Genomic DNA, 14,297 nt, shown 5'->3' with positions numbered 1-14,297 from the left:
TAACGAATTACTCACATTTAAAGAGGAGGAAGATATGAAGGGATTCTCTAGCCATTACTTGGAGTTTATATTTTTTTCAAAAACGCTGGTAAGGAAACCATTTAGCCACAGCAGATTCTTAACATCATATTTAGATCATGCTGATGACTTGAATTAGACAGCAGGTGAAAAGGTCATTTTCTGTATGCTGACTGCACAAAAAAGAATGCATGAAATCATGGCCCTGTTCAAGTCAATGGCAAAACTCTCATTGACTTCATTGGAACCAGGATCTCACCCATTCTTTTTCTTCTTTATTTCCATCAGTACATATTCACAGTGGATTCTGCGCCTCAAATACTGCTACAGTACAATATGTTTCTGTTACACACTGTAATACTCCCTAGGGATAAAGGCAAAGAAAGTCAGGGAAAATCATACCTATAACAGTGAGGGGAAATGCACATGGCAGGGGAGGGAAATAAATCAGAGAAAAGAGTTGAAATTATTGCAAGTTGCACGCTTCAACAAATTGCATTCAGGGAATGGCCTATTTTGTTGCAAGCTGCATAAGTTCCACCGTAAAATTATGAATATGTGAAGTATCTTGGATGCAAAACCAGACATATGCCCAAACATTCTGCTAAGGAAAGGGGAATAAGTAGCAGATAGCAAAGTGGGTCTAAAGTAAAACATGGGCCATGCAAGGAAATGGGATGAAATAAGAGTGGAAAAAGTAAAGGGCATGTAAGAGTGTGTTTCCTGGGACTATTTGTCTTCAGAATGCAGAGGCCTTGAAAAGAATTGTAATCTATGCACTGGTGGGTCAAATATGACCCAAAGTTCAGGTTTTGTAAAATCAATATTTTACAAAACTTACGTCCAATAGAAATATTTCTGGAAATACATTTTAAAAATAGAATGAAAGCACTTTAAATATAAATATATATTTTCATTCTACTATTAGAGTTGCCAGCCCTCCTGGATTGGCTGGGAGTCTCCCGGAATCAGAATTGATCTCCCAGTGGCTACTGAAACCAATCTGGGAGATTTTAATACACCGCTAAAAGTCCGGTTGGCGTGCTGCGCCCCCCGCCACCGAGTTCCAATTCCGCAGCTCCCATCGGTCAGGAACCGCAGCCAATGGGAGCTGCAAAGGGCGGTGCCTGCAGGCAGGGGCAGTGCACAGAGCCACCTGGCCAACCCTGAGCCTAGGAGCCGGACATGCCAGCTGCTTCTGGGAGCTGCCCAAGGTAAGTGACGCCCAGTTGGAGCCCACACCCCAAACCCCCACCTGTACCCAAACCTCCTGCCCAGCCCGAGCCCCTCCTGCCCCCAAACTCCCTCCCAGAGCTCACACCCCAACCCCCTGCCCCACTCCTGAGCCCCCTCCTGTACCCAAACTCCCTCCAAGAGTCCGCACCCTATCCTGCACCCCAGCCCCCTGCCCCAGGCTCAGCCTGGAGCCCCCTCCCACACTCCAAACCCCTCGGCCCCACTCCCCAGCCCAGAGCCTGCACCCCCTCCCAGCCCCCTGCCCCAGCCCGGTGAAAGTGAGTGTGGAGGGGGGAGAGCAAGCGACGGCAGGAGGGGGATAGAGTGAGCAGGGAAGGGGCCTCAGGGAAGGCAGTGGGACAAGGGTGTTTGGGTTTGCGCAATTAGACAGTTGGCAACCCTATTTACTCTATCATTATGCTTATGCATGAGAAACTAAAAGTGAAAACAACTAGAAGTGGGTCTTAAATAAAGAGAAACTAATTAATTTTCATTGTCCAAAGTTAGAGAAATGCAAAAGTATTTCAGCATAAACAAGTAAAAAGTTTAAACTAGTGTAAATGGTGAATTCTCTGTAACTTGAAGACTTCAAATCATGATTTGAGGACTTCAGTAACTCAGCCACAGGTGATGGGTCTATTACAAGAGTGGGTGGGTGAGGTTCTGTGAGCTGGAATGTTCAGGAGGTCACACTACATGCTCATGATAGCCTTTATGGCCAGAAGGGACTATGAGTCTATATCATAGAATATCAGGGTTGGACAGGACCTCAGGAGGTCATCTAGTCCAACCCCCTGCTCAAAGCAGGACCAATCCCCAATTTTTGGCACAGATCCCTAAATGGCCCCCTCAAGGATTGAACTCACAACCCTGGGTTTAGCAGGCCAATGCTCAAACCACTGAGCTATCCCTCCCCCCCCCCCAAATATAATATATCCAATATTAAAATTTGTTCCTATTGTAATAATCAAAGGAATTATCACTAACACAGAGATGAAGAAATGTGCTTTTAAACTGTATGATTTTTAACTGGACATGCTGCCTTCAGCCATTGCAGTTATAAAGAATATTAGAGGAACAGGTTTTATTCCAAAGCAATATTCTTTTCAAGTTTTAAGAGAAAATAATACATCAAAGTGTATTTAGTAAAGCTCTCTGAGGTTTTTCTTGGGAATAGACTGCTGGTAGCTACTGTGACATCTTGATCCCACTGACTTTGATAAATGAGATCAGTTTGTATAATTTTAATATTTTGCTTTCCTTCAATTAATTTCATATCAATGATGCATTCGTCTTTTGTGGAAACCAGATAGCCTTGTTGTATCTTATTATTTAATATATTTTGGGGTTTTTAAACACACAATTCTTTGAATCGTAAAATCACTGATGTCCAAATCCCATTAAGGCTACATCCTGCAAGGTGCTGAGCTACTCTTATGTAAGCAGTGTCAGGATGAGCTCCACCCTGACATCTGGTGGTGACGTGTGGCAAGTTGTGGAAAAAAACTTCAGGGGCTGATCTCATTTGCATAGGCACACCCACCCCGCCTAGACTAAGGCCATAGCTGCCCAAATGGTCACTTTGGCTGCTGTGGGATCCCCAGTGTCTCTGTTATTGGGGCAGAAAGAATAAATTGTTATTACCCTGATTATGGGAACTGTGCTTGGAACTGTACTTGGCCTTTTGTTAGGATGGAGGGACTCACCATCAACTAAGTAGCACTCGCTAGGCAAGGGTCATGGAAAGAGAGAAGCTGGGGACAAGTATTAATATTTGGTGGCATGGGCCCCTTGGTGAGGGTCTTACATGCTAATTGCACTTCCTCCTCTCTCCACTGTGGAATATCAGAGCTAATTTTGATTTCATTAGAAGTCTAGTTACAGGCTGCTGAGCTCACTTTGGGCTAATAGTGCACCAGCACTGAGGCTCCCCTACTACAAGCTGAATTCACCAAAGAGCTGAACTGACTAAGAGCTGAAATCACTGAGCATTGTGTTAAGTAGTGGAGGAGCCTGAAGATATATCGTGGAGCAGTTTGCGGGACGGCTGGAGTGCCTTGTGGACAGGCTGGCCGAGCAGTTCGTAGGACGGCGGGAGCTGTTGGTGGGACGTGGAGCAGTTTGTGGACCGGCTGGTGGAGCAGTTCGTGGGACAGCGGGAGCTGCTTGCGGGCCGCGGAGCGGAGCGGAGCTGAGCGAAGGAGTTCGTGGGGCGGCTGGCGGAGCGGAGCGGAGCGAAGGCCTATGGCGCTGTGGGGCGGTCAGCTTCAGATCATGTAAGGTGCCTCTTACCTCCGCCCCCATCTCCACCCAGGGTGGGAGGTAAAGCTCCGCAGATAAACTTTCGAACTCTGGGGCTGCCCTGACCAGGGACAGAGACTTTTGGGTCATTGGACTTTTGGGACTTTGGGTGATTTGGGGTTGCTGGACTCAAGAACCAAAGGGAAAGGGGCATGCCCCAATTTGCTTGGGGTGGGTTTTTTTGCTCATGGGTTGTGTTATGAATCCTGTTGGTGGTGTTTCCCCAACATAATGCCACATTGTTTCTCTCTGTTATTAAAAGGCTTTTTGCTACACTCAGACTATGTGCTTGCGAGAGGGGAAGTATTGCCTCTTGGAGGCGCCCAGCGGGGGTGGTATATATTTGTCCCAGGTCACTGGGTGGGGGCTCGAGCCGGTTTGCATTGTGTTATTGGAATGGATCCCCTAGATATTGAACCCAGCCCTTGTTGCTACCAACTCTGACAGGCAGAAGGGTTACACTTACAAGATGCTGGGTTTTTTCAGCTCTGACTTAAGGTGCTCAACACCATAATTAGTAATAGCTACTCTATTTTTTTCTGCTTACTTTTGGATTCATTTGGATTCATGGAAAAGCCAGCCATGCCTCACTTGTGTGTGATCATCTCAGGTTCAAAATTTAACTTTAAATGTATGCCCAAACTGCAGGCCTCCCTGTGCTCTACTCAGAAGGGACTCCACTTACCATCATCCTGGATGTGAAGAGCTACCACTCTATTCCTCTGTATCCCTCACTAAATAAAGAGGATAGGTAGCTGTCCTACTCATATCGTCCCTCCCACAGTCTGCTGTCTCCCACCTGCCTCTTATATTCACTTGCCCCCAACAGTTTATTCCTTCCTTCCACCCCAGGTCTCCTACTCAGGACATTATTTTTCTCTTTAATCCCACATTCCGTGTGTGACAGGATCCCCCCAGGGTGCAGCCTGGGACTGTGGGACGCTGTGCCCCCTTAACTATCTCCAGCCTGGGCGGTTTCTCATAATGCCTTACTAGTGACCAGCAGAAAACCCCTCCAGGTGCTGTTATCACTCAGCACAACAGCATGTGGAGCCCCACACCCAGCTAGATTGCATGAATGCTCCCAGAGTCACTCATGAATCACACAGAGAAAGGCACCAGAGCCAAATCAAACCCCAACTCCCAGCACTGTACCTCAGGAATATATCATCTTGCACTGCTCAAGATGGATACTTCATACAAACTCTCTGGTAAAGATAAAAAGTAAAACAAATTTATTGCCATTAAAAGGTAGATTTTAAGTGATAGGCAAAAAGTCAGAGTTAATTACCAAAAGAAATAAAATATAACCACGCAGTCTAAACTCTCAACCCTATTAGACTGGGTAACAATTAGATTAAGCAGTTTTTCTCACCCCATTGGATATCACAGTCCTTAATAATACAGGTTTGTTCCTTAAACCTGAGCCAATCTCCTGTACTGGAGTCTTGTCTTCTTCTCAGTGTCTTGGTTGCTTGCAGCATAGGTGGGGGCAGGAGAAGGGCCTAGTATGTGTCTGCTCTGTTTGTTTTATACTTCAGACCACATGCTCGGAAAACAAAAGTCTAGGCGTGTCTGGGGGCATTGCTAAGTCTCCCCAAGCAAGGTTGAGCAAGGTGTGGCCTCATGGAGGTGAGACATTGCATCGTAGCTCCCTTGCTAGACAACGGTTGTCGATGGGTTGATTGATACCCCACCTGGGTGTTGGCTACTTTCCTTGCTGTTGCCTTTGAGGAGCAAATGTCTGGCTGATTCCCTACAGCATGTTTTAATGAGCATACAGCACAATTCTCATAACTTCATATGCATTAATTATATATATATATGGATAGAGAAATGACTTTCAGCAGGTCATAATCTTTCCCCTGATACCTTACAAGGCATGCTGTATACGTAAGATCCCAATTATATAAAAATAAGGAATATGGGGGTTCCAGGATGTTCCCCCAAGGTAAGAATGTCACACCCTGCATTCCTTTCAATCTGCCCCCCACATTCCCTTGATACCTCATAGTTTCCTAACATCCCAACTCCCTGCTGCCCACATAGTTTTAATCCCTGCTCCTCCACATTCTCTTGTGTATTGTCTGGCCCTCACATGTCACAGCCTCATTTCAGCCACATTAGAAACAACATCAGTTGGCAGCCATCTTGTTGATTTCAGTCACACTGACCTATAATGAAAGGTGGCAGCCATTTTGATTAAGGATAAAACTTCACGTGGGTGTAGGCAGAAATTTGAAATTCATGGGAATCCTTAAAACAAAAACTCCAGCCCTGGAGCACCCCCAGAGTCAGCGCCTATGTAATGGGCTCTTCAGTCTAGCAGAGAAAGGTATAACGTGATCCAATGGCTGGAAGTTGAAGCTAGACACATTCAGACTGGAAATAAGCAGGAAATTGTTAAGAGTGAGAGGAATTAACCATGGGAACAACTTACCAACAGTCATGGTGGGGTCTCCATCGCTGACAATTTTTAAATCAAGATTGGATGTTTTTCTAATATACATGCTCTAGGAATTATTACGGTGAAGTTCTATGGCCTGTGTTACACAGGAGATCAGACTAGATGCCACAATGGTCCCTTCTCACCTTGGAAACTATGAACAATCCCAGCATTCAATTTTTCATTTATTTTATGGCACACACCACATTTTTGTGTTTTGTCATCAGGGTAAGTTAGCTTCAAAAAGAGACCAGAAAATAGTTGTGTCTAAATTAACTTATTTTTAAAAAAAAAAACAACAGCTTTAACCTCCTTCCCCACCCACCCCCCAAACAACAATATAATCTATTTGCTTACTATTAGTGCATCTGTAAACTTCATGCCAAATGCACAGTCTTGCAACTGGCTGCAGAATCTGTCCCCAGCCACAGAAATGAACACAGAATCTAAGCTTTCATATTAAAAATGTTAAAGGCCTGACTCTCCACTCTATAAATGTTTTACACCAGTGTAACTCCTTTGAGTATGCAATCATATATTTTGTGAAGAAAACCTACCAAACGTGAACTGAGTGTAACCAATGCAGTGATGTCTGACTTGTCTACAGGTAGGCAACTGTGAAAAGTATAAACTATCTCTCATTCTCCTCAGGTGTTAACTATGATACCTAGTGATGGAAATGTAAGATCAGTGTTATTGACTATTGTATTTCTGATCATTTAAGCAGACAAATTCAGCTAATATCTTATTCATCATTGCTGAATGCAGCGGCCAATACTGAGGTGGGAGATTGGGAGAAAGCTAGTTGCTGTCAAGGGTGCTCAAGTGTGGAACTAGGAGTTCAAGTCCTGCCAAAAAAATATAGTCTCTTCCAATCCAGCTCACAAGGAGAATGAAAGAGGAGATGCATTTTCCTACCCCATGCCAAAAACCTCCGTCTCTTACTGTGAAGCTCTCATCAGGAACCCAGAACCATAAGCCATTGTGTTACGTTTCTGTCTCAGCAAGAGTGAATTGTGCTGGAAATTAGACTGTGTCCCCAGATCCCTGCCACACCAGTCAGTACACCTCACCAGCAAACTCCTTGAGATTCTGACAGTCTATATCTTGCCCTTCAGATAACATGGAGTGAACCCCAATTCCCAAATTCTTCAGACACACCTCTCTCCAGTGTCTAGTCCTTCTTACTGCGCACTCACAGAAATTATTAAGTTTGCTGTCTCCACACAGACAGAGCACACACCAGTCTGTTAGCTTAGGACTTACTCTTTACTAAATAACAGCACCGAGATGGTTTATAGTAAAACTAAGAATATGTTTATTAATAAAGAACAGAGACTTAAGTGATAATAAGAAAAAGAAACAGATTTGTTTACAAACAAAAACAGAACATGCTTTCTAATGACTAAAACTTAAATTTTAACATGTTGCAATCATTGCCTAAGCAGTTTTCTCACTTACATCAAGTTACCAGCATCACTAGCCCTCTACACCAGAGGATCCAACTTTCACTTTTCACCAACTGAACCAGAGGGTGCTGTACCCTAGGTCCCCAAAGTGATGGATAACTAGAATGTCCTTTTCCTCTCCCTTATATTTTCCAAAGTCTAGACAGAGACAAAGACAGTAAAGAGCCAGGAAGACTTCCTGGGATGTGCACTCTGTCCCCTGATGTGCTCACTGGTTTCCTCTGCCACGTATTACCTTGATGGCTTTGTTAACCTTCTATGTAAATGTACTTTCATTTACCTCAGCCTGTATCCAAGCTTGTCAGACAGGTAAATCCACATTCCTTTGTCTATGGCAGACTTGATTTATGCACTGCCTCCAAAACACATTTTAAGAACATATTCCCGGCACACATACATAACTCTTTATATACAACCCGCACATATATCATGCTATGATATTCCTAACCAGCCCATCACCAGTTTACAAGATACCTTTTGGATATATATTACAACAACATGTTGGGGGTAGAGAGGTTGTCAGGCCTTATATGAGTTACATTATAGTGGGCCCTCTGCCAGTGGGCATTGCGGGACTCTGAGGGTTACAGTTAGCTACCAAAACCTCCACTTTAACCTTTAGCAATTTCTATAATTCGGTTACGAGTCATATCTACAAAAATCTGAAATCTGAAAATTAGGGGGCAGCATGAAACAATGAATTTAATAACTTGAGAAAAACAAGGACTTTTGAACTGAATGTATTATTCCTTCTCCTATATAATTCTATTAAAAAAAACTACTTTTTTTTTTTTAATTTACCCTGAAGCTGCTATAGAATTTCCAGCCTGCCTCAATGGAGTGCTACAAAAATCAACACTACATACTTCAGGTCTCGCTTGCTACAGATTATACACAGCCTTGCTTAATATGCATATAGGTTGGGGGGGGAGGGGGGGCAGAATAGTAAAATACAGCTTTAGGGCACCATCCCACTATGTTCTGTACCCTCTGACCTCAACCCAACACATGCTTAGATTAAGTATGTGTGAAGCCCCATTTTAAGTGCTCTTGCTGGGTCAGGGTTGGAGTGCTCAGCGCCCTGTCAGGTCAAGTCACAGTATCTATGAAAAATAATACTGTTGCCTCTAAAACACCACAGTATTCTACCACTTGAACTAAAGTATCATCACAAACAACTTTTTCCATCCTCCCCACCTCCCACCCTCCATTCTGCCCTCCAACTAGTCGTTAATTACTCGATGGGTTAGGTATCTACAAGTTCAAGATGAACCTGCTTAAAACTGCTCCCTCATTTGCATGTATTGAGGCAGACTAGTCTGTCTCCTATGAATACATTATTAAGGCTATTGAAGCCTCTTTTACGAGCAGTCGTTCCATCTGGCATTTGTGGCAAAGGCACTGCTCCCAGAAACTCTATCCTACTTTACCGCATTGATTTTTTTTTCTAAATTAATGAATATTGTCAGAACACTTAAATGAGCTTTCAGACTTTCTTCCCTTCTTCATAGCTGTACTTTTCAACAACCTACACAAATTTTTAAATAGTTTTAAACAATTTTTAATAAGGGACATATATCACCACAAACAATACAGCCAAATTCCAATCATATTACATTGGAGTGTAAGGGTTTGAGAGAGGGTCACATGTTGCATACAATGCTTGTATTATTATTGATTTTAGTAACCTTTAGAAACCTACTCAACCTACCTACCCACATGCAAATTCAAATAAATTTAACATGCACTGGAAAACATAACACAAAAATAAACTGTTAAAACAAAGCTGTCTGGTACAGAAACCATCATACTTAAATGATTTATTCATTATAGACATCTGATGCCAGGCTACAAAATCCAATAAAGTTGGTATTTTAGGGCTATCTAATCTTTTGTGTATTTGAGAAGAAGGTTTAGGAGAAAAATATCTTTTTATTCACTAACTGAGCAAATCTGATTCAGAAATCAGTGAGTCAGAATGGGTATAGGATCCTGCAATGCAATTTTTATGCTGTCATTTTGAAAGGTAGAACTGGTCTTTGAAGACTTACTGAAACAAAACACAATTCTAGCTTTATGATTAAAGCCTGCCTTCAGACAATTCCAAAAGTTACCAGCACAGATGATGCAGAATAAACATACCTCCAAATATAGCACAACTTTAGTACATACATTGTGTACAAAATGTCCTATATCTAAGGCAGTGATACTCAGACTGAGGCTCATGAGTTGCAAGTGGTTCTTTAATGTGTCTCCTGCAGCTCTTTGCAACACATGATATTAAAACACTGTGATTTAATTATTAACCAGTTTAAGTTATTAACCAATCGGGATGCTTTTACTATGTTGTCAACCAATTGTAGTTGATAAAATAATAATACTAGGTCAGTCATTTTGCTGAGAGAGAGAGAGACAGACAGAGAATGAATTCACACTAGTGTGGCTCTTTTGGGTAATGCTGATTGCTAATTTGGTTCTTGAACCACTGAAGTCTCAGTATCCCTGATCTACGTTGATTAAATGCATGAGAAATAAGGGCAGGGCAAATAATTAATCCTACAAGGCAAATAGTGAATCCTACAAGTTTACTACCCACCAAAATTGCCCAGGCCTTTCTGGGTGTAGCCCTGTCAGTAGCCAAATGCCACATGTCAGATATAAAGTATGCATAAAGTAACAACTGAAATTAGGCTCCACAAAAATCTCCCAGAGATGAGTGCATCTTCCTGTCAGAGACCGGGGGCGGGGGAGGGGAGTACTAGTCCACAATAAGATATAAAAAAGATTTTATGCAGTAGCTAAGTTTGTGAATATGTCAAGAGGAGAAAAATGTGAGACATGTTAATGTGTTTCCTAATTTCAGAATGCTGGACTTTGCATCCTTACGCTTCTTTTAATGTATGGGATTTTTTATGTTGTATATTAAGGTTAAGAAGAAATGTTATTCCCTATCGTAAAGGTACAGCCCTATTTTCTTCTTTAATTTGTGTTTAATTTAAAGCTCATTAAATCAGTACTTGATGCTGCAAGCCCTTATGTGTTATCTCACTGCAGTTAAAGGATGCTTTGCAGGATTTACACAAAAAGGTGGACAGGCAATATTCAAGATCCTCCCCCTACTTCTCATTCTATTCACAGTAGCACTTCCTGGGGGGAAGCAGCAATAAATGCTTCACCATATGGGCCTATTATATAGTATCTAAATCTAATACATTGCAATGGTCACACTTCAAAAAATGTCTCCATTTTGAAACCATTCTAGGGTTCAAGAGATATTCCATAAACTTTAAATGGGGAATACCACTGGAACTAGTAATATCAGGGGGGGCGGGGAGAACGAACTTAAGTGCGATCACTGTAATTCTTTTCATTAGCCTAAAAAAAAAAAAAGTTTTACACAGCAAGGGCTATCTAATTTCTTTTAGCTGTCTTAGAAGACAACTTGGAAGGGAAAAGATTTGTTTTATGAGCAAGCCTAATATGGAAATCAGTGAATCACAAGGAATATGGGGAGAAATATTTTTGAAACACTAAGGGAAAAATAATTCTTTTGATTATATGTTGTTCCTATTTTCCTATATCTAAGCAGCTTTTCACATCTGTATAAGTGTATATCCTATCCTGGCCTGCCTCTCTCTATAACGCCTCTGCTTGCATTAATAGATTATGTAAACCGTTTTTTTTTTGTTTTTTTTTTACAACTTCACTTTTTTTCCCAACTTTTCAAACTTGCCAGCAAACCAAAAAAAACCAGTTATCTGCCCTGCTATAGTGCCTGAAACTAGACTCACAAGCCAGTATTTAGCCACCTAAATATGAGCTCAGAAGCCTACCTTCAGTCACCCTTTTCTTTAAAAAAAATCTTTGACTTATTTATTGTGTTTAAGAGGCAGGAGAGAGAACCCAGAAAAGCACACATGCAAGGCACAAACCTTAAATCTGCAATGCTATAAGCAAGAATGAAGCAAAACATAATCCAGGGAGCTCTGGGGCATATCTAGCAAAATGGCTACCCTACAAACAAACTGGTAGGTTACAAACAAAGCAATCTACTGTGTTGAGATAACAATTTACTTTGACTGCTTAGAAATCAAACAATTATTAAAATATTTCAGGAGTTATATACAAAGTATATTCTCCTCCATGTACTAGTTTCTATAATCATTCAGCTAATTCAACTGAAGAAATAATCTCGTCCTGATAAATCAATGCGAAAAATCACATTTTCATACAACATAAAAACTACATTTTGGAGTGACAGACCATACTATTAATTTATAGTTCAATAGCACCTCAAAAGTAAAGAATTCTGATTTTACCTCCCATTTGACTCATCCATCTGACTACTCATCTGAGACACAGCAACTCCCCAAATACTGTTCCTTATCACCATGCTGAGGTAGTGGTGAAATGTAATGATTCAGAAGACAGACTCACACACTGAACCACCATTACAAATTCCAGCTGCATTCTAGATTTCCTTCAGAGGCTCCTATCAAAGAAATAACTATGCCCCCCAGCTTGTAAGATCTTGCTATATCACCTCCTGAGGTAGTGTGTATGCTACAGAATGGATCAGTAGTGAAAAAACTGATGAAGTTTGCCTACAGGTCTTTGTGGACATTAAAGAATCAAATCAATCATAAGAAGAGTACATAGTTAATCCTGCCATTCTGTCCATCGCAACAGCTCAGTTGCTAGCACAGTGGGCGTGAAGGTTTCTTGGCATTTATGCTCCCAGATTTGGTTTTCGGCTAAGAACACAAGCAAAAAGGTGACTCAAGTCATTAATTTAAAAGTTGCCAAGTGATTTAAATTGAATTTGTTTCTGTTTTCTTCTGATTGCAGTTCACCTGCTTGATGTTCCTAGATTAAGTCCACTTCCAACAGAGCTTATTTCTTTTGCAACTGAAAAGGAAGTAAGGTTAATGAAACTGAAAAAGGGAACTCCAGAGGAGGCTGTAAGTTTCATACCAAGAGTTAATCTCAATGGGATCTCTCCTTAGGATAAGCGATGGCTGTATCAGTCTAACATGCTGAAATATTGCAATATCAGTGACAGTCAAAATTAATTCAATAAAGCTTGTTATTCCTCTATGTGTTTTAGGCTTCAAGTCCTACCTTCGCTGTTCTTCTCCATGTTCCCCTGAAGGAACAGTCAGGCATTCATCCATGTGACCATGCAATAGCCTCAGCACATCACCTCCTATCAGATATCCTTGAATGAAAGGAAGAAGAGAAAGTCATGTATATTGGTCTGAGCTGAACCACAAAAAACATGTTCAAACAATGTTAAAAGCTCACTTGCTGACTGGCCTCAAAACAGTCTCCAATTGTTCCCCATATCCACACCATGGGTGCATATACGGATCTGGGACCTGAAAGCACACACAAGTGTGCATGGTACACAGCACATGTGAAATTGAAGACAGTAGTAATAAATCCCTAATGAACTCACTTAAATCTCAAAAATAAAAGTAAGAACATCAGGAAATTAGAACCTTTTCCTTCAGCCCCATTTTCTTTGTGCATGTGGTACTAAAAACTGACTGAATGTTATGATAGCCTCACAATGCCTTCCTATAATAGGATGAGCTAAGAGGACAGAGATTCAGTCAATTTCCAATTCAATTCAATGAGATTTTATTACCCTGAAAAGCTATACTAGCGTTGCCAAAATGTAATAAATTCAGTGCCTAACCCTGAATTTCTCCTTGCTAGTATGGATTTATATCAGGATCTGCATCTGTACATGATTTGAGGGCTTAATTGCTTTGGTTTTACTATAGTAGCAAAAAGGAAAGTAAAATTGTCATTGGCATCCTATTGGTATAAAATCTTTGTATCAGATATTTTGTCCTTGGATAGAAATAGATTTAGCCACATTATAGAGCCAATCCTGCCTTTATCTCCCTGGGTGCAGTACTAGTGCCTGCTCTTTCATGAGAGAGGGAGCAGGACTGGGTGCTGGCATCTCCAGAGCAGCAGTGCCAAGCTCTTTGCATGGCCATGCTCCAGGACACCAGAGTAGCCTCCACAGAGAGGTTCTACCCCCACTATGTGACAGGGGTATGTGAATTCCTCGCCTCCTCTTGCACAGATCTTCCCAATGTCCTGCCGAGATCCTCAGCCTAGGCACTGGGGACTCAATTTGCCCCTTTGCGAACCATTCTTCATATGTATTTGATGCACTCATATGTTCATAACCCATTTGTTTTTCTCCCAGGTTTTTCATTCATTCATTCATTCATTCATTCATTCAACAGACAGCTGAACAGGTAGATGCAGGTGATGGGAGCGTTTTCCTTAACAGGAAAAAAATTGATTTTTGTTTTGTTTTTTTAAAGTAGGAGCGGGGGAGAATGTCCCACCCTCCTCATACTCAAAAAGTGTTATTCTCGATATACTTTTGTTCAACTTTTTGAAAAAGCATTTATCTTTGGGTACAAAACAAGCCTGGAAAAAATTCAGCCTGAAAAGTATTCATTTCAGAAAGTTATGAACATGTGAAAATAGGATGCTAGAAAGGAAATAGTTATATAATCTTATAACAAGAAAGGCTGTGACTGCTATAGATACTTTAGCCATATTGCAAAGCAATTACAGTGTACAGAATTTCAAATATACATGTTAAAAGTAGCACATTTATGAATATTTGAAATCTAAGTATATATTAAGAAAAAACCCTTTCAACCCTATATGCTCTTGAGCAAATTCAGTGCCTACATTTATGATTCAATATTGGATTAGCATTTGGCTTTCTTCTCTTTTATTTTGAGATAGTACAAATTTATTTGGGGAGTTTTCAAAAGTGAACTTTTGATTTG

At 41.2% G+C, this 14,297-nt stretch overlaps 1 protein-coding gene across 1 annotated transcript in view; it reads right to left on the bottom strand.

Moving 5' to 3' along the window:
- Positions 1–14,297, bottom strand: part of RYR2 (ryanodine receptor 2) — a 698,126-nt gene that overhangs the window by 409,349 nt on the left and 274,480 nt on the right. The window contains exon 9 of the mRNA XM_074948896.1: positions 12,592–12,688. Within this exon, the coding sequence (XP_074804997.1) occupies positions 12,592–12,688 (97 nt within the window). The remainder of the gene's footprint in view (positions 1–12,591; positions 12,689–14,297) is intronic.

The sequence above is a fragment of the Natator depressus genome, chromosome 3 (assembly GCF_965152275.1).
Source record: "Natator depressus isolate rNatDep1 chromosome 3, rNatDep2.hap1, whole genome shotgun sequence".
Classification (NCBI taxonomy): domain Eukaryota; kingdom Metazoa; phylum Chordata; order Testudines; family Cheloniidae; genus Natator; species Natator depressus.
Note: the sequence above shows the minus strand (reverse complement) of the source record. Positions and strands in the feature narration are given on the sequence as shown.